This window comes from Pelodiscus sinensis, chromosome 21, assembly GCF_052426305.1.
Source record: "Pelodiscus sinensis isolate ZL-2025 chromosome 21, ASM5242630v1, whole genome shotgun sequence".
In the NCBI taxonomy this organism is placed as follows: domain Eukaryota; kingdom Metazoa; phylum Chordata; order Testudines; family Trionychidae; genus Pelodiscus; species Pelodiscus sinensis.
Genome location: NC_143072.1, coordinates 27,364,548 through 27,391,496, shown reverse-complemented (window position 1 = coordinate 27,391,496; position 26,949 = coordinate 27,364,548). Strand labels below are relative to the sequence as shown.

The window sequence follows — 26,949 nt, the reverse complement described above, 5'->3', positions numbered from 1 at the left end:
GAGTTACCCATGGCCTCCGAACGGCTATTTCACACATGATGCTTTGATGTGAGCATACCAGAAGCTCTTTGACCTGTCCACAAAACTTAGTTAATATTATGTGCCACCTGGGCCTGCTGTCTGTGATCCCAAATATTCATGTCTAAATCTTGGGAACTGTCTTGGGGAGAGGACTGAGTCTAGCACCTGGTCAGCAGCAGGTGGGGTTGCATTGTTTAGAGAAGGTTTGAAAGGCCATGCAGCCTTGGCTTCTATCAGGGAAGGGTCTGGGAGATAGTGGTTACCTTTCTACTTCCTGCAGAGGGCTGGGTTTCAGCAGCTTTTGTGGAGCCCCGCAGTGCAGATGTGTGTGTTCCCTTCGCAGGTATGTGAATGGTTCTACGTACCAGCGGTGGCAGTTCACACTTCCCATGATGTCCACGTTGTACCGACTAGCCAACCAGCTGCTGACAGATCTTGTAGATGACAACTACTTCTACCTGTTTGATCTGAAGGCCTTCTTTACTTCCAAGGCTCTGAACATGGCGATTCCTGGGGGTCCCAAGTTTGAGCCTCTGGTCCGAGACATTAACCTACAGTAAGTGATGGGTTTTGGTGGGAAAGGGAAAAAGTACTTGCCTGCCATGTTCTCCCTAATTTTTCCATCCATGTGCAGAATAAATTTTATGTGCACTGAGGCATGTGCACCACCAGAAGAAACACAAACCTAGCTGTGGACGCTCTGCTAATCAGCTGGGAAGCATTTGAATCCCCTGGCCAGCGTACAGGGAACACTGGTTGCCTGGTTTGGGGTGGGAGCCGCAGTGTGTTGTCTTCTCCAAGTGAAATGCTGGTGGATTAGAGCCTGGTGACGTGGTATTAGTGGGTATGACAGCATGCTACTTTAGAGTCTGAATCGTTGTTGCAAGAGGTTAGAATGTGTCTGGAGACACTGGCCCTGCATCTTACATTGGAGACTTGCCTTTCTGCCACACTCAGCACTTCCATTTAGCAACATTTCTCTTCTGGTTTAAGGGATGAAGATTGGAATGAATTCAACGACATCAATAAAATAATCATCAGGCAGCCAATCAGGACAGAGTACAAGATAGCCTTCCCGTACCTCTACAACAATCTGCCGCACCACGTGCACCTCACCTGGTGAGTTCACCATCCATGGTGGGCAGGGCTGTGGAGATGTTGCCTTCAAAAGAAGTTTTAATAGAGAGTTTCTCAGACTGGGGTCCATGGGCCGTGCTGATCAACTCCTGCCCCTCCCAAGGTTAAGGCAGGTGGCCCTGGTTCTTTGCAGCTCCCGTTGGCTGGGAATACTGACCAGCGGGAGCTGGGGGTGGGGGGGTGGGATGGGGAGGAGCCTGTGGGCATGAGGGCAGTGTGTAGAGCCTCCTTAGCCCCCACGTGCCTAGGGGCCACAGGAACCAGTGGCTGCTTCCTGGGAGACATGCTAAGTGGTGCTGGGACCCTGGGGTCCTTTCCTGCACTTCTCCTCTTTCCTGGTGCCCCATGCTCTGCCCCAGCCTGGAGCCCCCTCTTACACTCCAAGCTCCTCATCCCCACTCTACCCCAAAGCCCTTACTGCCCTCCTACGCTCCAGCCCAGTGAAAGTGAGGTGGGGGAGAGCTGGGGTTGGAGCAAGCAGAGGTGTGGGGCTTCAGTGAAGGGGCAGGAGGTCCCTGAAAAACTGTAAATCAAGCTGGGGGTCCCTGGGTTGCTGCTCTAATATTTGTATCGTGCAGGTATCACACGCCGAACGTGGTCTTCATAAAAACAGAGGATCCTGACCTGCCTGCGTTTTACTTTGATCCCTTGATCAATCCCATCTCTCACAGGCACTCGGTCAAGGTGAGTTACTGCCCAAGAGTGCCCAAGAGCAACGGATGCGTGCACTGGGGGTGATGGAAGAGGGTCTCTCTGGCCTAGAGCCTCAGGCAGACGATATGTTGAGGGCAGGGGCTCCAGGGCTCCGGCTTATGGTTCTACCACTGCTTGATAGTGCACTGCCGATGAGCTTGGAGCCTAAATCCTTCTTAGAAATCTCTAACCCTTCCTGACTCCTATTGTTCCTCAGTAAAATCCTGCAGCTGCACATTCCGCACTGTGACTTAGATCATGTGAAGCAGAGGTGGGCCCCCTGTCTGCCCCCTTCCCAACACAGCTCTCGCGCACCAGGGCACTGGAGCCCCACACTTACCTGCTCCTCCCCCACTCTTCCAGTGCTTTTGGAGTGCATGGCTCACCTGATTCACGCTCCGTCCCGCTCCTCCCCTTCTCTTCCCCCAGAGCTGGAAGGTAGTGAATCAGCTGTTTGCGGCAGCCTAGCTCTTGGAGGGAGGGAAAGGAGCAGGGAAGGAGTAGAAATAATGATTTCAGTGCCCCGAGAGTGCTGGAAGAGGGGGAGGAACAGGTAAGTGTGGGGCTCCGGTGCACAAGGGGTACATGGGGAAGGGGAACAGAAGCAGGGGGGGGGGGGGTCATAGGTGGCACCCTAATGGTCTCAGGGAGCCACAGCAACCCACAGGTGAGAGGGCAATTCATGCGGCCCACTCTTATTTTTGGTTGCCCATCGCTGATGTAAAACATTTCCTTCCGTCCATTAAAACGTTGCCTCTTTCAAGGATCCTCTTCCTGCCTCCTAGCACTAGAGAGCAGGGACACCAAATTACACTGCTTCACTGATATATCAACAAGATACACCCCAATCATTTCTCCTTCCCTTGTCTGCAGAAGAAACCTCTGCTTGCTGACTTCTTCCTTTACCATCTCCACTGGCGCGTGATTTTCATTGCTCTCCTCATGGCCTTTTCTCCTGCTAGAGTTAACCAAAGCCCGCCCCTCGTGTTCAGGTGTAGCTGCACTGTTGGCTTGTGTAGTGTTACACTTGTGTTCTCTAGCCCCTGCATTATACAGCCTAGCATCTGCTCACCTCACTGCTTTGCCACGTTTTCAGACCATTAGCCCTTTTGAGTGTGGCTGGGCATTCAAGGGAGCTGTTCGTTCAATTACCACTAGAGCTAGGCCTGTGTCCTGAGGTCAGAGGTGGTTCAGAGATGTCACTGGCACGTAGAGTTTACATTGTCCCCGTGTTCGTCAGCACCGTTGCTTTTCTCTTGTGTTCTTCTGCCTTTGTGCAGCTAGCCCTGTTCCGCTGCTTGGTTAGAGCTTTGGGGAGATTGAGCTGAAGTAGGCGAGGGGCTGATTATCTGGCTTTTCCGCACTCTAGAGTCAGGAACCGTTGCCTGATGATGATGAAGAGTTTGAATTACCAGAATTTGTGGAGCCTTTCCTGAAAGACACCCCACTGTACACTGACAACACGGCCAATGGCATTGCACTGCTGTGGGCCCCGCGACCCTTCAACTTAAGATCTGGCAGGACACGCAGGGCTCTAGACATCCCGTTGGTGAAGAACTGGTAAGGTTCCTTGTAGGGGCCTTTGGTAATCTAGTGCCTGGGGCATTAAGGGGGACGTCTGGGCTGCCCCAAGTAGCACTTGGCTGTTTCTAGCTCCTTGATGAATCTGACTTGGTTGGATTGCATGGGATTGGGGCCGCACTGCTTTCCTGAGCATGGAGGTGGTGTAGGGGCTTCACATAGCATTTTCCTTTCTAGCCTCTTTTGGCGTGGGGAGAGGGCTACAGAGAAAAGCCACAGTTGGGAAAAGTATTGCTGGAGATCCTGCCAAGCTTTCTGCTGGCCAGCCTGTCTTGCAGGGACAGTGCCTCTGATCCAGGGAATGGGCATGCCTGTCCCTTGGAGCCCTGAGTGTGGCCTCTGTGTCTGCAGGTACCGAGAGCACTGCCCAGCAGGGCAGCCAGTGAAGGTGAGGGTCTCCTACCAGAAGCTGCTGAAGTACTACGTGCTGAATGCACTCAAGCACAGGCCTCCCAAGGCTCAGAAGAAGCGGTAGGTGATGCCTGTTTCCTTGGGAGAATCTCTCTGGTTTGCTTGGGGATGCAGCTGACTCATTGTTCTCTCCCCATCTGCAGGTACCTATTCCGCTCCTTCAAGGCCACAAAGTTTTTCCAGTCCACAAAGCTGGACTGGGTGGAGGTGGGCCTGCAGGTGTGCCGCCAGGGTTACAATATGCTCAACTTGCTGATCCACAGGAAGAACCTCAACTATCTCCACCTGGACTACAACTTCAATCTCAAACCAGTCAAGACCCTCACTACCAAGGTGCCAGTTCATGGCCTCCCCTCACAAGTGCTTGGGAATAGAGAACACTGGTCTGTGGTGCTGTAAATTCACTAGGGCAGAGCTGTAGCAGCAGCACTAACCCTCCGGCCTCCGATTTCCCCGTCTGCAGAACCCACCTTTTTGGTGATTTGGTGGATTATTGGGCTACTGCTCCTCCCTTGAGGAAGGGATGGGGAGAACTGGCTTCGATGGTCTTTGGGCAGCAAACCCGTTAAGTTAACTTCCAGCTGCTTAGTGCTTTTAGTGCCTTGAGATAAAATGCTACAGAAGGGCTATTGCTGCTAACCTGGAGCTGCTCCCTTGGCAAATGGTCTGAGAGGCTGGATGCCTGGCCACTCCATAGCAATGGGTACGTCTAGACTACAGGGTTTTGTCGACAGATACTGTCGACAAAACTTCTGTCGATAAAGAGCGTCTAGACACATTCAGTTCTGTCGACAAAGCAAGCTGCTTTGTTGACAAAACCCTGTAGTCTAGGCGCAACCCTACAGGCAATAACACCTTCTGTCGACAGAACTCTGTCGACAGAAGGTGTTATGCCTCGTAAAATGAGGTTTACCAGCGTCGACAAAACTGCTGAGTTCTGTTGACGTTATGTCAACAGAAGTCAGCGATAGTGTAGACGCAGGTATAGTTTTGTCGACAAAAGTCCACTTTTGTCGACAAAACTCAGTGGTCTAGACACACCCAATATGTCTGCTGATCCCTGTCCCCTGGTCTCCCTTCACAGGAGAGAAAGAAGTCTCGATTTGGTAACGCTTTCCATCTCTGCCGAGAGGTTCTGCGTTTGACCAAACTGGTGGTGGATAGCCACGTCCAATACAGACTGGGAAACGTGGACGCATTTCAGGTGAGCCTCGTTTGGTGGTGTGTGCTAGGGAGTGGGGTGAGGCTGAGTGAGGGGCAAACTTCTGTGGGGTGCCTGCTTGTCAGTGGCTGGTTGGCTGTTCTGGAGAAGAAGGGAGCCACTGAGGCAGTACACGAGTGGCTTGGGGGTGGACTTACTGACATGTGGCAAGGGCTGGGCAGCGCAGTGCAGTGAGGGTGACTCCCAGAGCAGGCCTCAGGTAACATGCGTTGCTTCTGTGTCTAGTTGGCAGATGGCTTGCAGTATATCTTTGCCCATGTGGGACAGCTGACAGGGATGTACAGGTACAAGTACAAACTGATGAGGCAGATTCGCATGTGCAAGGACCTGAAGCATCTCATCTACTACAGGTTTAACACAGTGAGTACCGCTTCCCCCGGCACTAGTGGCTGCCCCAGGCAGCTGGGTGAGAGAGGAGGCCTCCTGGACTGTCCCCAAGTAACATGCCTCTCTTCTGCAGGGGCCTGTGGGGAAGGGACCTGGCTGTGGCTTCTGGGCCCCAGGCTGGCGGGTCTGGCTGTTCTTCATGAGAGGCATTACCCCGCTGTTGGAGCGGTGGCTGGGCAACCTGCTAGCCAGGCAGTTTGAAGGTTTGTTCAATAAGTGAAATGGAGGTTGAGGGAGCTCACGTGGCTCCAGCCTGCTTGCCCCAGAGCATGTCACGTGGCACCTGGGCATGAGGTGTTACTGGTGAGAGCCAGTCACTCCCGGCGTTTCCCCAGAGCCCGAATAGATTCCCAGTGCAACTGATGTTCAGCGGTGGTCTCTGCCAAGTCCACAGTCCAGCCCTCGCAGTGTGCGGGGTCTTGTGGGTACTGCACTCCCGCTGTTTCTACTGTTCACGTCTGGGCCACTTGCTTGGACTCAGCTGGCTTGTGGCGAGAAATTCTAGAGCCTGTTTAGCTCTTACAGGGGGAAGCCGAGTGCTGCTGCCCGGTGGTCTCCGGATCCCTGAAGATTTTTCTCTCTTCCAGGCCGACACTCAAAGGGCGTTGCAAAGACCGTAACAAAGCAGCGCGTGGAGTCTCACTTTGACCTGGAGCTGCGAGCGGCCGTAATGCACGACATTCTAGACATGATGCCTGAGGGGATCAAGCAGAACAAAGCTAGGACCATCCTGCAGCACTTGAGCGAGGCCTGGCGGTGCTGGAAAGCCAACATCCCCTGGAAGGTAAGTACCTCCCAGTCCTTCCTTTTCGGTTTCATGTCCATCCGTTATGGGGTGAATTCCTGTTTCTCTAACTCTGGCTCCTCACCAGGTGCCTGGGCTGCCAACTCCTATTGAAAACATGATCCTGAGATACGTGAAGGCAAAAGCTGACTGGTGGACAAACACAGCTCACTACAACAGAGAGCGGATCCGCCGGGGAGCCACGGTGGACAAGACAGTGTGCAAAAAGAACCTGGGTCGGCTGACCAGGCTTTACCTGAAAGCTGAGCAGGAGAGGCAGCACAATTACTTGAAGGTGGGGCTGGGGTGCTGGCTAGAGCTTGGGGTTTCTGTAGCGGGGTTGGATGGCTGCTGACAGTGCTGCTGCACTTTGTTTGCAGGATGGTCCCTACATTACTGCAGAGGAAGCTGTCGCGGTGTACACCACCACCGTGCACTGGCTGGAGAGCAGGAGGTTCTCACCCATCCCCTTCCCTCCACTCTCCTACAAGCATGACACCAAGCTGCTCATACTGGCCTTGGAAAGGCTGAAGGAAGCCTACAGGTGAGGCAAGGAAAGAGTGGTGCTGGTGGCCAGGGGCCTGATACCTGCGTTGGGAAATGGTCTTGGAGCTGTTTGGGATCTGTTTATATCTGTGCTTGACCACGAGAGTCCCTGGAGCCCTTGTTAGCCTAGACCTGTGGTGTCCAACCTGTTCTAGCAAACTAGCTACACTCAACCAGCCAATAGCCACATGTGGCTAGTGTCAGACGCCTTGGGCCTACACCATACTGCCGAGGCACTGCGGTGTGGTTTATTCGTGTTTTTATACAGTCTCTCGCCACGCCTGGGGACTACTGCTACCATTTTCCAGGGAGTGTGGGCAGTGGGGGAGTTGTTAATCCAAGGTGCATCACGCTCCAGCCTCGTGGTGAAGAATCTTCCCTCGAGGGTCGCAGAGTAGGTGTTGGTTCTGTCGACATTTGCACATAGGAGCAATTTTCTTTGTGTTCAGTGTGAAATCCCGTCTGAACCAGTCGCAGAGAGAGGAGTTGGGTCTCATTGAGCAGGCGTATGATAATCCCCACGAAGCTCTGTCCAGGATCAAACGACACCTCCTGACTCAGAGAGCCTTTAAAGAGGTAAATGTGGCTAGAGCTAGTGGGCAGACCACTAGCAGTACCTTCAGAGTGCCGACGACTGAGCTACCTCTCAGACTAGACTCTTGTTGATCAACCCCAACATCCCCTGTCCTTGGTGTAACCCAGCCTGGTGTGTTCTCTTGCTCAGGTTGGTATAGAGTTCATGGACCTCTACAGTCACCTGGTTCCTGTTTATGATGTTGAGCCCCTGGAGAAGATTACAGATGCCTATCTGGATCAGTACTTGTGGTATGAGGCTGACAAGCGAAGACTCTTCCCTCCTTGGATCAAACCTGCTGACACAGAGCCGCCTCCGCTGCTGGTGTACAAATGGTGCCAAGGTCAGTGGAGTGTCTCACCTCTAGGTAGAAGGGCTTGGGGGCAGAAGTGGGGGCCGGCTGCCTACTCCTGCTTTAAGTGTCTCTGTCTCGCTGTCAGCATGGTGGCTAGCTGTTGTGCTGCCAGAAGCCAGATTCAGTAAATTAAAATCACCTTTGTACACAGTGGGGACCCTCTCTGAAGGTTGGAGATTGCTATGTTTCTCCATTTCTCCAGAGAGTTCTTCAACAAAAGGCTAGGCTGGGCTGGAGTGGCAGGGGAGCTGGAAAATGTGCTGTCCCTTCCTGGGATGGTGCTGATGGAGTGAGGGAGGCGCATCTTTGCAGATGGTGCCACTGGCTTTGTTGTGTTCCTTCAGGCATTAACAACCTGCAGGATGTCTGGGAGACGTGTGAGGGGGAGTGCAATGTGATGCTGGAGTCCCGCTTCGAGAAGATGTATGAGAAGATTGACTTGACACTGCTCAACAGGCTCTTGCGTCTCATTGTTGACCATAATATTGCTGACTACATGACCGCTAAGAACAACGTGGTGATCAACTACAAGGTACTGATTCGCCTGGGAGGGAAGGGGGGGCTGAGAGCACACTAGAGCGGTAACCGGTAACCGGTTGTACGTCTGCTGGGGGAAGCCAAGACTTTCCAGGATGAGCTGGAGGCAGGCTGAAGGGTGGGGGAGCGAAGAGCACTACCCAAGTGCTGCCCGGGGCAGCTGGTGGAGTAGCCATCCAGCTGCCATTAGCCTAGTTGCACCAGATGAGCAAGAGCCCTGCTGAAAAGTCTGAGGGGACTGAGTTGAGCCCAGTTCTCACAGCTCTCTCCTCTTCTCCCAGGACATGAACCACACCAACTCCTATGGGATTATTCGGGGGTTGCAGTTTGCGTCCTTCATTGTTCAGTACTATGGGCTGGTGATGGACCTGCTGGTGCTGGGCCTTCACCGAGCCAGCGAGATGGCCGGCCCACCACAAATGCCAAATGACTTCCTGAGCTTCCAGGATATTGCCACGGAGGTGGCCCATCCCATCCGCCTCTTCTGCAGATACATTGACCGTATTCACATCTTCTTCAGGTAGGCGCTGTTGCCTGGGCGCCCACCCTTGGTGCCAGCGAAGGTGTCCTGTACAGGTGGGAAGGATCCACAGGGCCATGGCTCTGTGCCTCTCCTCCACAAACGTAGGACTGTCCCTGCTCCCTTCCTGCAGGTGGCAGGTGCTGCAGCACATTGTGCCCTGGGGAGGTTGGCTCTAGCCCTGGGGTGCAGCGCAGTAGCTGTGATGTCCCACAGCAGGGCTACTTCCAGCTTGAACTCTTCAAAGAGATGATCCTTTTGGCTGCAATTGCTCAGCCTGTCTGGCAAAGCTGGGTTGGTCCATTTGAGAGTGTGCTCTTGTGCTGCTGTGCTGAGCTGGCTACTCCGAGCTCAGGCATGAGCCCATAGTTCTAGGGGGGAATCCCATTTTAAGCTGGCCTCGCGTGCGCTGGGCATAGCCTTTCTGATTTTGCAGTGAGCTGGCCTTGATCACATGTGTATTGACATGAATGCGTGAAAGGCCATGGCGCGTACAGTCCGTGCCTATGCAATGTCTGAATGTGCCGTATGCAGGAATTGAGCGTTTGTTAGCGTGGTACACAGACATACCCTTGCCAGTCACTATCCTTCAGGGGGTCTCCTTTCCTGGCAGGCTAAATGGGGCTTCCCTGGATGTTCAGACCTGTTTCCTGCTCCCCCCCTCATGTGAATTTCCAGGTTTACGGCAGATGAGGCAAGGGACTTGATCCAGCGCTACCTGACGGAGCATCCGGATCCCAACAACGAGAACATCGTGGGCTACAACAACAAGAAGTGCTGGCCGCGAGACGCCCGGATGCGGCTCATGAAACATGATGTGAACCTGTAAGTCATCTGGCACCTTGTGAATCAGGGAGGATTTTAGTGCATGGGCAGCTCTGCCATACAAGTCAGGCAACTGCGTGTACCATTAGCTTGTGTTGCAGCACCCCTCTTGGCAGGACCTGCCAGAACTTCCTGCTGTTGTGCCTGTCAGTGCAGGGAGTGTGGGGAATGGGCTGTGTTCATATTGTGCTGCAGAGAGTGGGAGGAAAGGGACTGAGGAACGAACCCATGTCTCTGTTCCCCCCACTAGTGGTGGGGTCTTGTCAGCCAGGACTTATACTGACTGCTTTGTCTTTTAGCGGCCGGGCGGTGTTCTGGGACATTAAGAACCGCCTGCCTCGCTCCGTCACCACTGTGCAATGGGAGAACAGCTTTGTGTCTGTGTATAGCAAGGACAATCCCAACCTGCTGTTCAACATGTGCGGCTTTGAGTGCCGCATCCTGCCCAAGTGCCGCACCAGCTATGAGGAGTTCACCCACAAGGACGGTGTGTGGAACCTGCAGAATGAGGTAGGGACAGTGTCTGGCAGGCAGAGCAGGGCTCCCCGGGGATGGTGGTTATACGCTGCCTTCATGTGGCTTGAGTAGAACTGACTTTCGGGGCTCAAGCTGCCCTTGGAGATGGCGATAGAGGTAGTTAGCAGTCGTGTCCAACCTTATTGTGCACAAGGGCCAAATAATCCTCACTGCAGTGTTACGGGGGCCAAAGAAGTGCTGCATATTTTAATAAGAATTAGTCCCCAGTATTGATAGTTTCAGTCTTTCGCTAGAAACAGCCTATGCCCAGCATTGTCTGGTTATGCAAGTGTGCAAGTTAAACTGACGTAACCCTGATGTCAGACACTGGTGAATCAGCTGCTGGTAGATTGTGCTGAAGCAGGTCGCGGGGGCTGTTGGTTCAGCTCTGCTGGCGTAGAGCGTTGGCATCTGAACTGAATAGTGTTGGTGAGTACACATGCGCCAGGCGGCTGGCAGGATCAGCCCTTGTACCGCAGAGGTCCAGGATCTTGGCAGGAAGTGGGTGGGCGTGAAGCTGTGCTGCTAGCCCCTTTACTGCAGTGAGTGCAGAGAAGTCTCCTGAAGCTCGCCCCCTGCTGGAGAGAAGCTTGAAACCTCTGTGAGTAGGGGTGGAAATCCCCTTACATTGACTGGACAGTGGACTCCCAGCTCAGTTGATTTGAGGGTCCGGGTGCTTCTGTTGCAGGTGACCAAGGAGCGCACGGCTCAGTGCTTTCTGCGTGTGGATGACGAGTCTATGCAGAGGTTTCACAACCGCGTGAGGCAGATCCTCATGGCCTCCGGCTCCACAACCTTCACGAAGGTAACAAGGAAGGGGTCTGATGTGGCTGTCCCCAGGCACGGGCTGGAGGTGCTGAGCTGATCACCCTTTGCTCGTGTCTCTAGATCGTGAACAAATGGAACACAGCCCTGATTGGCCTGATGACCTATTTCCGGGAGGCTGTGGTGAACACACAGGAGCTGCTTGACCTGCTTGTGAAGTGTGAGAACAAGATTCAGACCCGAATCAAAATTGGCTTGAACTCCAAGATGCCCAGCCGCTTTCCCCCGGTGGTGTTCTACACCCCCAAAGAGCTGGGGGGCTTGGGCATGCTGTCCATGGGCCACGTTCTGATACCCCAGTCTGACCTGAGGTGAGTCAAGTTGCTCTGAGCATGGGAAGGGAAATTCTTGTTTCAAGAAGGCTCCTAGCAGTTGTGGCTTTCGCAGGACTTGGGGGATATTACTGGGCCCTTCTTTTGTAATTGAGGGTTGAAGCTTTGTGCCCTGTCATAGGGGTCTGTTGTCTCATGGCAGCCTTGATGGGATACAGACCCACCACCCTCCCCCACTTATTGCCTCTGCTTCTTTGCCACAGGTGGTCCAAGCAGACTGATGTCGGCATCACTCATTTCCGCTCAGGGATGAGTCACGAGGAAGACCAGCTGATCCCAAATCTGTACCGCTACATCCAGCCATGGGAGAGCGAGTTCATTGACTCGCAGAGAGTGTGGGCAGAGTATGCCCTCAAGAGGCAGGAGGCTATTGCCCAGAACAGGTGTGTCCTCGCTGCCCTCCATGGGCCCCTTGTGGGGTCGAGAAGGGAATGGTGCATGAGGGAGTCCCGGAGACCCTGCTGCTCTTCAGAACTCTTTTTGCCTATGTGTGTGAGGGCCTGGCTGCTCATGAAGGGCCGAACGCTGCCGGGTTTCTGTAACGGCATGGTCCCTATCTTGGGGGGGGGGGGGGCAGTCCCTGCAGGGTAACTGGGAAATGGGCAATGATGCTTAGAGGCAAGAGAGTCTAAATGAAGTTCTGGTGGAAGGGCCAATGCTGGCAAGTGTCGTCTCCTTTTATCATGGAGCAGCAGCCCGAGGATGGATCCTTGGTACCAATGCTGGGGCAGCTTTTCAAAGTCCCAACTTCCGTTGATCATAGTAGCCTGCAGCTGATGCTTCATGGACCTGCATGTGCTACACGTAGCAGAAACCTCTCCCCTGCTAAGAGCTGCTGAAGCCAGGACTTGGTTTGGTTGGAATCTTTGGGCTTAAATCCATTGTTATGAAACCTCTCTCTAGGCGTCTGACTCTGGAGGATCTGGAGGACTCATGGGACAGAGGGATTCCTCGCATTAATACCCTCTTCCAGAAAGACCGGCACACCCTGGCGTACGATAAAGGCTGGAGGGTCAGGACAGACTTCAAACAGTACCAGGTACCAACTGGGATTTGCTCTTGGAAGCTCTGATGCTTACTGAGTGGCTGGCACCTGCCAGCCAATGTTGGGGAGCCTTTTTCTTCTCTCCCCTTTGTACTAGTTTTGCTGTTTCCTGGTCTTTGTGCTTCAGGAAGAAATTAGACCCGTGTTGTGGGACTGCTAAAGGCCTTTAAGAAAACCAGTTAGGAAATGTAAGCCCCCCCCTCCTTCCTCAGCGGTCTCCCTGCTGGGAGTATGCAGGGGCATACGGACCGCTGCTCCGTTGAGTGCCAAGGAACCCGATCTTGAGAGCAACTTGTGTGGATGCGGCACGCATTGCAAAATGTTGCCTTCCTAATAGACATTCTTCCGATTAATTGCTTTAAAAAACTGAGCAATAGGAAGCCATTAAACATCTTTTGACTTCAGGCTGATTTGTCCATTGTGATTTGTCCCAGCAGTGGGGCATCTGATTTACTCATGAGCATTGTGGTTCCTCGCCTCCAGCCTGGGGGCTGGGGCTGGGCTGGTTGCAGAGCCTCTTCCCACTGACACCCTCTTTCTGTTGTATGCAGGTTCTGAAACAGAACCCGTTTTGGTGGACACACCAGCGCCATGATGGGAAGCTCTGGAACTTGAACAACTACCGCACGGACATGATCCAGGCCCTGGGTGGAGTGGAGGGGATCTTGGAGCACACCCTCTTCAAAGGAACCTACTTCCCAACCTGGGAGGGGCTTTTCTGGTGAGGAAGGGCCCTGCTCTGGAGGGGTCGCTGATTGCATTTTGGTTGATCCTCATCTGACTTGTTTCCAGCAAACCACCTGACCCATGTGCTGTATCTTAGCCGAGCGCCTGTAGCCAGCCTGGGGGGCTGGGCTCTGTTGGTCCCTGAAGAGTGTCTGCAGAAACCTTACTTTCTCCACTGTAGGGTTAATGCTGCCACTCTTCCCCAACACCATGTCATCATAGCATGGCAGAGACAAGCGCAAAGGAGGAAACTTCAAAAGCACAGATTCAAAGTGGGGAGTAACTGGCTAGGCAGCAGTACTGCTGAATGGGTTCTGGTGGCTCGGGCAGTTGTAAAAGGCTGGTATTCTGTGGGAACTGAGCGGGAGTGTGGTATGTAAGACGTGAGGTAATTGTCCCGCTCTGTTCAGTGGTGGTGAAGCCTCCAGTTGGGCAATGTGGCCATGTTGGGAAAAGGTGACAAAAATAAGCAAGGTTTTCTAACCTGTCCTGAACAGTAAGTTAAAGGGCAGGAGTGGGGAGGGGAAATTTAGGTTGGAGAAAAGGTTGAAGTAGGGATCTGCTAGATCTTCAAATATCTTAAGGGTTAGATAGGATGAGAAGTAACTTGCAGCAAGAGAGATCTGGAATTACTACTTAAGGGATGTTGTGTAAGGTCCATCATGGAAGGGTGTTCAGATCCAGTCCAGGATGGTCTAAGTATTCTGGGTCCTGCCTTATGGTGTAGGACTGGAAGGGACCTCGAGAGGCTGCTGGTCGGTCCCCTGCCCTCACAACAGGACCAAGCACCATCCAGATCATTCCTGACAGGTGTCTGTCCAACCTGCTCTGAAATCTCTCCAGTGATAGAGATTCCACAACCTCCCCAGGCAATTTATTCCAGTGTTTAACCACCCTGACAGTTAGGAAGTTTTTCCTAATGTCCAACCTAAACCTCCCTTGCTACAATTTAAGTCCATTGCTTCTTGTCCTATCATCAGAGATCAAGGAGAACATTTTTTTCTCTCCCTCATGATAGCATTTTAGATACTTGAAAGCTATTATGTCCCCTCTCAGCTGTTTTGTCTAAAACTCAGTTCTTTCAATCTTCCCTCCTAGGTCACATTTTCTAGACTCTTTGTCATTGTTGTTGCTCTTCTCTGGACCTTCTCCAATATCTCCACATCTTTCCTGAAATGTGGTGTCCAGCACTGGACACACTATTCCAGTTGAGGCCTGGTCAACGCAGAGTAGAGCGGAAGAATGACTTCTCGTGTCTTGTTCACCACACTCCTGTTAATGCAGCCCAGAATGATGTTTGCTTTTTTGCAGTAGTGTCAAACTGTTGACTCAATGCAGGGGGGTGGACAAGACTGTGAAATCCTGTGTGGGATGGGATGGCTTTCTTGCAGAGCTGACTGCGTGTTCTTTTCAGGGAGAAGGCCAGTGGCTTTGAAGAGTCCATGAAGTGGAAGAAGTTGACAAATGCCCAGAGATCGGGTTTGAACCAGATCCCCAACAGAAGATTCACCCTCTGGTGGTCTCCTACCATTAACAGAGCCAACGTAAGTGAAGTCCCTTTCCTATGGACTCGCGTATCTCTGTAGAATGCAATTAGCTGAGCTGTGTTTGAGTCAAGTTCTTTAATTCACACCATCCTTCACATTCTGATACTGGCAAAAATAAATATCTCCTTAGAGCAGCAGCTGTCTTAATCCTGTCATCTTGGGCTCACCAGGGCCTGGCTGTGGGCCAGAATAAAATCAGGCAGTTTCCTCCCGTGTCTTGAATGCAGCATGCCTGTGAATAAAGCATGTTCTCATGGTGGCTGTTTTCTTGTCAGGTGTATGTCGGGTTTCAGGTGCAACTGGATTTGACAGGTATCTTCATGCATGGCAAGATCCCAACCCTGAAGATTTCCCTCATTCAGATATTCCGAGCCCACTTGTGGCAGAAGATCCACGAGAGCATTGTGATGGATTTGTGTCAAGTAAGTGGGGGGTCAGAAGAGGGTGCAGATGTGTGTAATTCTGTCCCTCCGTGCTGGAGGCAGGTGCTTTACCAGCAGTGCCCCCAGAAAGTCCCTTCCAGTTCCTGGGAAAGAAGGGGTTAACCTACAGCGGCCTGCCGCTGGACGTGGAGATTGCCTTTTTTAGCATCTCTTGCACTGGGACTTGGGGCGGGGCTGCGCCCTTCCCCACTGCCCTCATGATGGAGATGGCAGAGGACACAGCTGGCTGTGCCTGCAAACCTGGCCCTGCCTCATTGCAATTGCCCTCTCCTCAGGTGTTTGATCAGGAGCTGGACGCTCTGGAGATCGAGACCGTGCAGAAGGAGACCATCCATCCCAGGAAGTCCTACAAGATGAACTCCTCCTGTGCAGACATCCTCCTCTTTGCCTCCTACAAGTGGAACGTCTCACGGCCATCGCTGCTTGCAGACTCCAAGTGAGCGCTGGGCAGTCTCTTCCCTGTGTCCCTCGTGCCTTCTGGGTCTGTTCAGGTGTCTGGTAGGGCGCTGACTTGCTGAGCCTGGAGACTCTGGTTCAGGCCAGTCAGTGTTTCTCCTCTGTGTTCTGCGTCTGCACTGGCTTTCTGGGAGAGGGCGCTGCCAGAAGCTCCTTGTGTGCTGCTTCCCGTTGTCCCTCTCCCTGAAGCACTGTATTTCTGCCCTCCACGCTTAAGGAGTTACAGAAGTCAGCGTGGTGCTGCTGGTGGCCTGCTGTCTTGAGAGTCAGATACAGGCTTGAGTCCGTCCTTTCATGGGTGCACCTGCCCCTGGTGCATGTGGCTGGCCCCTCCCATTACATGTGAGACCAGTAGCGATCCTTCCCGATCCGAGCCGATATGAAACAGGCTGGTCTCGGTCAGATCTGTCCCATCATGCACCTGCCCCAGCGTGACAGTCAGCGTGGGTCCCGTTAGCTTGGCGGGAGGTGCTGTCGGCAGAGCAAGCTGCAGCTGCCCTTTGGGAGGCAGGAGCTGAGGGCTGTTTTCTCTCCTGCTGCCCAGGGATGTGATGGACAGCACCACCACTCAGAAATATTGGATCGACATCCAGCTGCGCTGGGGCGACTACGACTCCCACGACATCGAGCGCTATGCCAGAGCCAAGTTCCTGGACTACACCACGGACAACATGAGCATCTACCCCTCCCCCACTGGTGTGCTTATAGCGATTGACCTGGCCTATAACCTGCACAGGTGAGGCCCTACCATAGGCCTTCAGGGTCCAGCGGCACCCTGTGCGTGTCAGAACTGCTGGAGTGGGGGCAGGGAGATGCAGGCAATGAGTGGGTGAGGCCCAGCGAAATGCTGGTGGGTCAGGTCCCAGCCAGTTAGTTTTACTGGCCCAGGCTGGGGTCACTTGGGTTCTTACATGGGGGTCTTCACAAGGTGGAGCCATGGCTGGCAGCACTAGCTGTTTCTGCGCCAAGGCCATGGGGGTGGGCTCCAAAGGCCGGGCCTCTCCCGCAGACATCCCAGCACAGTGGAGCAGTTGCAGCTGCTCTGGGGACTGCAGTGTGCATGCTTACTGCTGTGCTCCTAGTGGCTTCCCTCCTGGCATCATGCAGGGAAGCCAAGCAGGGGGTAGCCAGGGGCACAGCTCCCAAGGATGGTGAGCAGAGCTGGGCCAAAGATGCGCCAGATTTCAGCCAGGGACATGTTGATGGCTCCAGCATCTGCTCCTGCCTGTGTGCTGAAGAGCAATGCTCCCAGCCGCTTCCCTGGGAAAGGCTGTTTCTGCCGTTTGGATCCCGAGCTGGAGGGGCCTGTTGCTGATGTTGTGCCGCTTCCTTCCCAGTGCCTACGGGAACTGGTTCCCTGGGAGCAAGCCTCTGATTCAGCAGGCTATGGCCAAGATTATGAAGGCAAATCCTGCGCTGTATGTCCTGAGGGAGCGGATCCGCAAGGGGCTGCAGCTGTACTCCTCAGAGCCCACAGAGCCCTACCTCTCCTCCCAGAACTACGGGGAGCTCTTCTCCAACCAGATCATCTGGTTTGTGGATGACACCAATGTGTACAGAGTTACCATTCACAAGGTGAGTGTGGCCAGCAGGAGGAACCTCTGGCAAGGGTATAGGATGGAGCCTGGGGGAGTCCAGGGCAGGGATGTTGGAACCTGGTGACCCTTGGCACTAACGGACATGGAAGTCTGTTATGTTTACGTGGGGCTGGGACCGAGGACTCCCTACAGGGAGTGTGCCGTCCCAGCACAGACAGCTCATGCAAGCATTTTCACCTTGCTGTTTTCTCCAGACCTTTGAAGGGAATTTGACCACAAAGCCCATCAACGGGGCCATTTTCATCTTCAATCCCAGGACTGGGCAGCTCTTCCTGAAGATCATCCATACGTCTGTGTGGGCAGGACAGAAGCGTCTGGGCCAGGTAGGAGCCAGGGGGGCCAGAGAATTGCTTTGGCAGCTTCTGGAGATGTGTTTAGTAACAGTGACCAGGGGCTCCTCCAGGTGGGACCTTAGGTCTCTGGGGCACTGGAAGTCCCAACAAAGTGAGAGCTAAGCCGAGTCCCTGTGCTGGGACAGGATTCCTTGGGTTCACTTTTGCTGAGGTTCTAGGCATTTTGGGGGTGTAAAGAGCCTGCAGTCCCAAGCAGGGACCTCAGGTGGGATCCCTGCCTTGTCAGCCATTGCTGCCGAGGGATGCCAGGCAGGAAGTGCATGCGCTTCCGGTCAAAGCATCCGCTCTAGTGCATTGTGCCTCCAGCCCACCCAGACAGAGCAGTGCTGGTGACGTGAGGCTGAGTGCTTGTTGCTAAGCGACCAGTTGAATTGACTCCTGTTGGGCTTTATAAGCCACTTGCTTCCCCCAGCCAGGCAGGGGCCGTGCTGGTGGAGCCTCGTGAGCAGGTGTTGGTGCCCAGCAAGCTCAGTAGCAGGAGACTTTGCTGGCCCAGGCTGTGATACTTCCCCCTCATCCCAAAGGCCAGGCTGGCTTTCCTGCAGTGAGGGGTGTGACCATATTCTAACCTTGCCTTCCTCTGTAGCTGGCCAAGTGGAAGACTGCTGAGGAAGTGGCTGCCCTGATTCGCTCCCTGCCTGTCGAGGAGCAGCCCAAGCAGATCATAGTGACCAGGAAGGGCATGCTGGACCCGTTGGAGGTAAAGGGCCTGCTGGGGTGGGCACCATTAACCCCCTCTGAGAGAATCCCCGGCTCTGCCACGGCTACCTTGCTCCAGGGACAGCTCTGTGTCCATGCAACCCCATATTTAGGGCCCGGGTGTGTTTCCCTTGCACAGCTCCATGGTGCAGCCCTAGAATCTAGGGAGCAGCGGGTGAGTCTGAAGAAATGTTTGATTCCTGCTTTCTCTCACTCAATTCCAGGTGCACTTGCTGGATTTCCCAAACATTGTGATCAAAGGGTCAGAGCTGCAGCTGCCCTTCCAGGCCTGCCTGAAAGTTGAGAAGTTTGGTGATCTCATCTTGAAGGCTACTGAGCCCCAAATGGTTCTCTTCAACCTTTATGATGACTGGCTGAAAACCATCTCCTCCTACACGGTAAGGTCTGGCATCCACCCCAAATGGCTGCCGGGAAGGGCCCCTTAGTAACTGTTGCATACCAGAGCCCTGCAGGATGCTTTCCTAGACAGAATTTGCTTTGCTGCCCATGCTGCAGGAATCCCCGTCTTCTATTCTAGGTCTTGCTGTACTGGCAGCAGCACCAGGCCACACGTGGGTCAGTGATGGTTCCTTTCAGAGTGGTCTGTGTGTTGCATTTGCAACGTAGCTGTCCCTGAGGCAGGAGTAAGGCCCCAGTCTCCTCCTGTGCGCCAGGTTTTTCTCCTTGCTGAATGGCGTCTCTCTTCCCACAGGCATTCTCACGGCTCATCCTGATTCTCCGGGCACTGCATGTAAACAATGACCGGGCCAAAGTCATCCTGAAACCGGACAAGACCACCATTACAGAGCCTCACCACATCTGGCCCACGCTTACAGATGAGGAGTGGATCAAGGTGGAGGTGCAGCTCAAGGACCTGATCCTTGCAGACTACGGGAAGAAGAACAAGTAAGAGCAGAGATTGGTCATAACAGGGGCCACCCTCACCCCCCTTTCCCTGGACCAATAGGGAAGCTAGTTATTTTGGTTAATCTTTTTCATGGGCAGATGAAGTCTGCGCATGTTTGCCAGTGCATGCATTTGTGCCTGCGGCTACTGAAGGGCTGCTGAGGTGGCGAGGATGCTGTGCTCCCTGTTCCTGGGAGCCACTTGTTTTGCTCCACTAGTGTCATGAGAGCTTGTCTGGAGGAATGCCTTAGAGCAGTGGTTCCCCAATGTGGTGCCTGTGTGCGGCGCGTGAGCGGCGCATGTGCAGTGCCAATCCCTGGCACGCAGCGCATGTGTGGAGCCAGCCCCGGGCACCCAGCAGCTCCAAAAGGTTGAGGACCACTGTCTTAGAACATCTAGCCACTTGGGTGCATTCCCTTGCCAGTGTGAACGTGGCATCCCTGACGCAGTCGGAGATCCGGGATATTATCCTGGGGATGGAGATCTCGGCGCCCTCCCAGCAGAGACAGCAGATTGCAGAGATTGAGAAGCAAACCAAGGAGCAGTCGCAGCTGACAGCCACACAGACCCGCACTGTTAACAAGCATGGGGATGAAATCATCACGTCCACTACTAGCAATTACGAGACTCAGACCTTCTCTTCCAAGACCGAGTGGCGAGTCAGGTAACAGAAGGGGTCTGGGGCTCGCTGGGCTGGCTGGGAAGAGCCAGTGCAGTCACGTGAGGGGTCAGTCTGTTCTGACCTGCTGGGTGATCTCCTCTCCACAGAGCGATCTCTGCTGCCAATCTCCACTTGAGAACCAACCACATCTATGTCTCGTCTGATGACATCAAGGAAACCGGCTACACCTACATCCTTCCCAAGAACGTGTTGAAGAAATTCATCTGCATCTCAGACCTGCGGGCCCAGGTGAGTCTGTGCTTAAAAACCAGCTCATCACTGGCAATGGGGCATGCTAGTCCTGGGGGTCAGCCCTGCCCTTGATTCTTAAGGCCCAGAGTTGGAGGAGAATTCCACGGAGCATCAAGTGATGGGGCTGCACACTCTGGCTGGATTCCAGCTCCAAAACCTCCCATGTCCCCACTCTTGTGTAGAAATTGCCTTTATCACTGAAAAACAATTGGGATGGCCCATCTGTTTGTGGGGATCTCAAACAAAGTGCTGTTGGCTTTGGAAACACAAGGTAGAGAGGGTGCTATCCGTGGGCATTTTCCTAGTAGGTCCAGGACTTTACTGATGCGTGTGTGTATTTCTAGATTGCAGGGTACCTGTATGGCGTGAGCCCTCCAGATAATCCCCAGGTGAAGGAGATCCGGTGCATTGTCATGGTGCCCCAGTGGGGAACTCACCAGACGGTGCATCTCCCTGGCCAGCTGCCGCAACATGAGTATCTCAAGGTGAGTCTCATTCCTGCATCCCTCGCTTGGGTCCATTTCCTGCTAGGGCAAGGGAGGCTTTGTCTCGAATGCTTTAGAGACAGCTAAGTCACCTCCCAGCCACTACCTCTAACAAGTTCTCTTCCATTAGGAAATGGAGCCCCTGGGATGGATTCACACGCAACCCAATGAGTCTCCTCAGCTCTCGCCGCAGGACGTCACGACACATGCCAAGGTCATGGCTGACAATCCCTCTTGGGATGGGGAGAAAACCATCATCATTACCTGCAGGTGTGCGAGGCTGCCAGGCCTTCACTAGGTGTATCCCCAGGTCCTGGCTTCTGTGGGCTGCCTGGGCCAGTACAGGGATGATGATCTAAACCCAGGCTCCGGAGGTTGGAATGTGCATGTGCTTCACTGATCTGTGCAGCCCGTTGGGAGCATGGGTGGATAGCTTAGCCTGTGTTGGTAGGGCTAGCACCTAGAGTGCTGTAAGCTAAGGTTGGTGTCAGAGACTTACTCATTTTGTGGAGTGGATCCATTTGCTTGCTGCTTTGAGCTAGAGGTAGAATTCTTTCAGCTGGGGCAATGTTCACACTTAGCTTCTTCCCTTCAGTCTCAGGGCTAGCCTGATCAGCTTGTTTGGTCACTACCACTTTGCTTCTCTCCAGTTTTACCCCAGGCTCCTGTACACTGACTGCCTACAAGCTGACTCCCAGTGGCTATGAATGGGGCAGGCAGAACACCGACAAAGGGAACAACCCCAAGGGCTACCTGCCATCCCACTATGAGAGGGTGCAGATGTTGCTGTCTGACCGCTTCCTTGGCTTCTTCATGGTACCAGCACAGGGATCCTGGAACTACAACTTCATGGGTGAGTCCCTGCCAGCAGAGATCTTAGCTGCATGTGTCCAAGCTCTGTATCACAACTGGGTAACCTGTTCTTTGGGAGGCCCTATGCTTGATTTCACGGTAACTCTTGAATCTCCCATATGATGATTGCCAGAATTTTAAGGATCGTTCTAGGCATCAGTGGGCAGAACCCTATTGATTTTCCTGAGGCAAATTAGAAAACTGAAAAGTGGAACCCAGAGCCCCTGCCATGTGTGTAGCAGAGCCAGTTTCAAGCACATATACATTATAGGTCAAACAACTGGCTGATGGTACCATTTAATGCCTTCCGGCATAATAGTATCCCTGTCTCCTCTCTGCCTAGCCTCCTAATAGCATCTAACACATTGATACCTGGAACAACCTCCCACCTACAGAGAACACTAATGGGGGGGAGATGGGGTGCATACAGCCTCTGACATGGAACACGAATGGAGAGGGAGAAAGAGGGAACACAGCTTCTGGCATGAGGGATTGAAACGGGACAGGAGGATGGCACAGGATAAGCTTTTGGGGAGATGTGAGAGATACAAATCAGTCTTGACACAGGCAAAGAGAAGCTCAGCTTAAAGAAGCTGTTCCACTTCTCTTGATCCTTCCACCCAACTGCAGGTGAGATTTTCAGTAGGGGCTTGCAATGATTTCTATGAACGTTAAAGAGGAAGGAAACCTGTCCACCTCATCATGTGTTAATCACATTAGTCTTGTCCCTTAAATGTGACTGGTAGCTTCCTGCGGGCAAGCTGTGATGGTGGAAATGGTTGAAGCCTCAGGCCTGGACTGAAATGGGGCTGCTTAATTCTAGGTGTTCGTCATGATCCCAACATGAAGTACGAGCTGCAGCTAGCAAATCCCAAGGAGTTTTACCATGAGGTCCATCGCCCATCTCACTTCCTCAACTTCGCCTTGTTGCAGGAAGGGGAGGTCTACTCTGCAGACCGAGAGGATCTCTATGCATAGGCCTGGGCTCTCAGAACTCACCCAGATGCAGCAAAGATTTAGTCCTGTTGATATTCAACAGTGTGTATGTGCTCCAGAAGAGTTAGTGATCTGCCGGCATCCCCCTGCATTGCTTTCGGTGTTCATTGCTTTAGATGCTTCCATGTGTATTCACTGACGGCAGGATTTGTGTAAAGTGAGTCCAAATGTTCTTTGTGATTTTGGAGAATGGCTTAATAAATTTTATATAAATGGGAACTCCATGTTGTCCTTGTGCCTCATCACTATGAAAGGGTTCAAAAAGTCACTTCTGCTAGGATTTTTAAATGTTGTTTGGCTTGTGCATGTTACTTTAATATTATAGCATCCCTGAGCCTTAGTCATGGACCAGGAATCTGCTGTGTTAGATGGAGTGTTTGTTTGTTTTTTTTTAAGGAGGGGAACTGTCCCTGTCCCAAATTGTTCACAATTAAGTAACAAGATGACAAAGGTTTCTACAGGCATGTGAACAAGAAGAAGGTGATCAGAGAGGGTGTGGGGCCCCTACTGGATGAAGGAGGTAACCTAGTGACAGATGATGTGGGGAAGGCTGAAGCACTCAATGCTTTCTTTGCCTCTGTATTCATGGACTAATGCGCTGAGTGATGCAAGATGGGATGAAGATGGACAGCCCTTGGTGGGTAAAGAACAGGTTAGGAACTATTTTGAAAAGCTAAACGTACACAAATCCATGGGTCTGGGCTTAATGCATCCGAGGGTACTGAGGGAGTTGGCAAATGTCATTGAGGAGCCTTTGGCCATTATCTTTGAAAAGTCGTGGAGATTGTGAGCAATCCCGGATGATTGGAAAAAGGCAAATGTGTAGTGCCCATCTTCAAAAAAGGGAAGAAGGATGATCCAGGGAACTATAGGCCAGTCAGGCTTTCTTCAGTTCCTGGAAAAATCATGGAAGGGGTCCTTAAGGAATCCATTTTGAGGCACTTGGATGAGAGGAAAGTGATTAGGAATAGTCAGCAGGGATTCACAAAGGGCAAGCTGTGCCTGACCAATCTGATTAGCTTCTATGATGAGGTAACTGGCTCTGTGGACATGGGAAAGTCAGTGGATGTGATCTACCTTGACTTTAGCAAGGCTTTTGATACGGTCTCCCACAATATGCCAGCAAGTTAAGGGAATGTGGATTGGATAAATGGATGGTAAGATGGATAGAAAGCTGGCTAGAAGGCCGGGCCCAGTGGGTAGCGATCAAAGGCTCGATGTCAGGATGGCGGTCGGTTTCTAGCGGAGTGCCCCAAGGTTCGGTTCTAGGACCGGTTTTGTTCAATATCTTTATTAATGATCTGGATGAGGGGATGGATTGCACCCTCAGCAAGTCTGCAGATGACACTAAGCTAGGGGGAGAGGTAGATACGCTTGAGGGCAGAGAGAGGGTCCAGAGTGACTTAGACAAATTGGAGGATTGAGCCACAAGAAAGCTGATGAGGTTCAACAAGGACAAGTGCAGAGTCCTGCACTTGGGACGGAAGAATCCCAAGCATTGTTACAGGCTGGGGACCAACCAGCTAAGTAGCAGTTCTGCAGAAAAGGACCTGGGGGTTACAGTGGATGAGAAGCTGGATATGAGTCAACAGTGTGCCCTTGTAGTCAAGAAGGCTAACGGCATAATAGGGTGCATTAGGAGGAACATTGCCAGCAGATCCAGAGAAGTGATTATTCCCCTTTATTCGGCTCTGGTGAGGCCACATCTGGAGTATTGTCCAATTCTTGGCCCTCCACTACAAAAAGGATGTGGACGCATTAGAGAAGGTCCAGCGGAGGGCAATCAAAATGATTAGGGGGCTGTAGCACATGACCTATGAGGAGGGGCTGAGGGAGTTGGGTCTGTTTAGTCTGCAGAAGAGAAGAGAGGGGGGATTTGATAGCAGCCTTCAACTTCCTGAAGGGAGGTTCCAAAGAGAATGGAGAAAGGCTGTTCTCAGTAGTGACAGATGGCAGAACAAGGAGCAATGGTCTCAAGTTGTGGTGGGAGAGGTCCAGGTTGGATATTAGGAAAAACTATTTCACTAGGAGAGTGGTGAAAGACTGGAATGGGTTACCTAGGGAAGTAATGGAGTCTCCATCCCTAGAGGTGTTTAAGTCTCGGCTTGACAAAGCCCTGGCTGGGTTGATTTAGTTGGGAGAGGTCCTGCCTAGAGCAGGGGGCTGGACTTGATGACCTTCTGAGGTCTATGATTCATTGTGTTCAGTTCTGGGCACCGCATTTCAAGAAAGATGTGGAGAAATTGGAGAGGGTCCAGAGAAGAGCAACAAGAATGATTAAAGGTCTAGAGAACATGACCAATGAGGGAAGGCTGAAGGAATTAGGTTTGTTTAGTATAGAAAAGAAGATTGAGGGGGGACATGATAGCAGTTTTCAGGTATCTAAAAGGGTGTCATAAGGAGGAGGGAGAAAACTTGTTCATCTTGTCCTCTCGGGATAGAACAAGAAGCAATGGGCTTCAACTGCAGCAAGGAAGGTTTAGGTTGGACATTAGGAAAAAGATCCTGTCAGGGTAGTCAGACACTGGAATAAATTGCCCAGGGAGGTTGTGGAATCCCCATCTCTGGAGACATTTAAGAGTAGTTAGATAAATGTCTACCAGGGATGGTCTAGACAGTATTTGGTCTTACCATGAGGGCAGGGGACTGGACTCGATGACCTCTTGAGGTCCCTTCCAGTCTTAGTATTCTATGAGTAAAAGATGAGATCGTGGGTGGGTGGGGCGGGGGGGCTCAGACAGGAGTACCAGGAAACAATGAGACCATATTGATCAGCATGGGTATGTCTACACTACCCCGCTAGTTCGAACTAGTGGGGTAATGTAGGCATACCGCACTTGCAAATGAAGCCCGGGATTTGAATTTCCCGGGCTTCATTTGCAGAAGCGGGGAGCCGCCATTTTTAAAACCCCGCTGGTTCGAACCCTGTGCAGCGCGGCTACACGGGGCACGAACTAGGTAGTTCAAACTAGGCTTCCTAGTTCGAACTACTGTTACTCCTCGTGAAATGAGGAGGGTAGTGTAGACATACCCCATGCTAGGCTGTGGTCTCAGCACAGTAGAAGCTTCGCTGTGGTCAAGTTTTTTGTAAGGATGCCAGCAAAGGGGACTTTTAAAGAGGGATTGGGAGGAGGATAATGAGGTGAGTGTGTGCTGTTAATATTTATTGGGCACTCCTCTGGTGGAATTATTTATGCAGGGTATTAACACAACACTAATTTAATTATAAATTCCTTTATTAAATCCAAAGTTTGAATGGTATTTAGACAATTTCTCTAAACTGCCTAAAATAAGCAGTCACTACATCCAGTACAGAGACAAAGTATTCATGGCTCAGAGTGTGATCAATATACATTGGCCAGATATAAGGAAAACAGGCCCATCCTGGCATGCTCCAGCACAAGTAGGTAGGGTCTGACACAGAAGGGTCATTCCTAATGCTTCATATCCTTCAACAAACAAATGCCATAGCCAATTACCACTCCAAGAATTAATTTGAGACAGTTTATGCTAATTTAAGTTTAACCAAGATATAATTTACCTCTTCCAAGGTTTTTCCTCCCTTCTCTTCCCCTCTTTGTTGACCAACAGCTTTTACCTATCTGGGTTTGCATAAGCTTTACTTTTAAGGTAACACTGGTATATAGGATGGGAAGGGCCATGTTGACTTTTTGAAACCAGATCTTTGTCTTCTTTTAAACCATCTGCAGTCATCACTATTGTTTTAGAAACTTTACATAAGAACGGCCATAGTGGGTCAGACCAATGGTCCATCCTGCCCAGTATCCTGTCTGCTGACAGTGGCCAATACCAGATGCCCCAGAGCAGCCGTGGTCAACCTGTGGCTCACAAGCCTCATGTGGTCCTTCCCCCTCCTTTGCCCCCTTCCCAGGGTGCAGCTCATGAAGCAGCCCCTGAAAACTGCTCCTGTACTCACCCGGGCAGGGGAGCCGTCTGTCACAGCTATTAAAAATAGCATCTTCAAGATGGTGTGTTGGCTGGCAGGAGCCTGATGTGGCCAAAAAGTCTCAACACGGGGGCAGTCTTTTGTCAAGCAAAAAAACAACACACACCTTTCTTTCCCCCACTCCCCCATCTCTTTGCGCAATATTCACAATGATTTTGGCTCTTTGCCTGTAACGGGTTGGCCACCCCTACCCCAGAGGAAGGAAACACAACAGGTAATCATCACGTGACCCCCTCCTCTGTCACCCACCTCCAGAGAAACAGAAGCTAGGGACACCATTCCTACCTATCCTGGCTAATAGCCATTGATGCACCTAACCTCCATTAATCTATCTAGCGTTTTTTTTTTAAACCCTGTGTCACATTACTGAATTTTAGGGAAGCAGCCAGATCACTGATGCACTCATTGGGGGGGGGGGGTGTTGGCCCCAAAAGTGGCACAAAGGGGGCCATGTGAGGTGTCAAATAGAAGCTTACTTTCTTCTGATTCTCTATATGCTATTCATGTGATTGTATAATGTCTGTGTGAGAAGTTATAAGCATGTACTTTATATGAGTACTGAATATTTCTCTATATGTGGTTGAGTAATGGGCCAGGAATGTTTGCGTATTGACATGGATCTCTGGAGGCCAAAAGACACACCTGGCCATGTGACTCTAGCAAGCTGGGAAGAAACCTGGAAGGAGGGTATAAATAT

The 26,949-nt window shown here is 52.1% G+C and overlaps 1 protein-coding gene across 1 annotated transcript in view; it reads left to right on the top strand.

The window, feature by feature from the left end:
* PRPF8 (pre-mRNA processing factor 8) overlaps window positions 1-22,504 on the top strand; it is a 28,126-nt gene extending 5,622 nt beyond the window's left edge. Inside the window, exons 6-43 of the mRNA XM_075904482.2 lie at window positions 365-577; window positions 1,015-1,140; window positions 1,737-1,842; window positions 3,221-3,411; window positions 3,784-3,903; window positions 3,987-4,176; window positions 4,928-5,047; window positions 5,291-5,425; window positions 5,526-5,655; window positions 6,040-6,236; window positions 6,325-6,531; window positions 6,617-6,780; window positions 7,232-7,358; window positions 7,507-7,699; window positions 8,056-8,243; window positions 8,530-8,768; window positions 9,447-9,593; window positions 9,893-10,103; window positions 10,798-10,914; window positions 10,998-11,245; window positions 11,470-11,649; window positions 12,170-12,305; window positions 12,863-13,032; window positions 14,452-14,581; window positions 14,860-15,006; window positions 15,303-15,463; window positions 16,028-16,219; window positions 16,821-17,058; window positions 17,276-17,404; window positions 18,021-18,134; window positions 18,358-18,531; window positions 18,846-19,039; window positions 19,464-19,703; window positions 19,808-19,949; window positions 20,297-20,437; window positions 20,568-20,707; window positions 21,088-21,290; window positions 22,113-22,504. Coding sequence (XP_075760597.1) covers window positions 365-577; window positions 1,015-1,140; window positions 1,737-1,842; window positions 3,221-3,411; window positions 3,784-3,903; window positions 3,987-4,176; window positions 4,928-5,047; window positions 5,291-5,425; window positions 5,526-5,655; window positions 6,040-6,236; window positions 6,325-6,531; window positions 6,617-6,780; window positions 7,232-7,358; window positions 7,507-7,699; window positions 8,056-8,243; window positions 8,530-8,768; window positions 9,447-9,593; window positions 9,893-10,103; window positions 10,798-10,914; window positions 10,998-11,245; window positions 11,470-11,649; window positions 12,170-12,305; window positions 12,863-13,032; window positions 14,452-14,581; window positions 14,860-15,006; window positions 15,303-15,463; window positions 16,028-16,219; window positions 16,821-17,058; window positions 17,276-17,404; window positions 18,021-18,134; window positions 18,358-18,531; window positions 18,846-19,039; window positions 19,464-19,703; window positions 19,808-19,949; window positions 20,297-20,437; window positions 20,568-20,707; window positions 21,088-21,290; window positions 22,113-22,267 — 6,355 coding nt within the window. The 3' untranslated portion in view covers window positions 22,268-22,504. The remainder of the gene's footprint in view (window positions 1-364; window positions 578-1,014; window positions 1,141-1,736; window positions 1,843-3,220; window positions 3,412-3,783; window positions 3,904-3,986; window positions 4,177-4,927; window positions 5,048-5,290; window positions 5,426-5,525; window positions 5,656-6,039; window positions 6,237-6,324; window positions 6,532-6,616; window positions 6,781-7,231; window positions 7,359-7,506; window positions 7,700-8,055; window positions 8,244-8,529; window positions 8,769-9,446; window positions 9,594-9,892; window positions 10,104-10,797; window positions 10,915-10,997; window positions 11,246-11,469; window positions 11,650-12,169; window positions 12,306-12,862; window positions 13,033-14,451; window positions 14,582-14,859; window positions 15,007-15,302; window positions 15,464-16,027; window positions 16,220-16,820; window positions 17,059-17,275; window positions 17,405-18,020; window positions 18,135-18,357; window positions 18,532-18,845; window positions 19,040-19,463; window positions 19,704-19,807; window positions 19,950-20,296; window positions 20,438-20,567; window positions 20,708-21,087; window positions 21,291-22,112) is intronic.
* The last annotated feature ends 4,445 nt before the right edge of the window (window positions 22,505-26,949 follow it).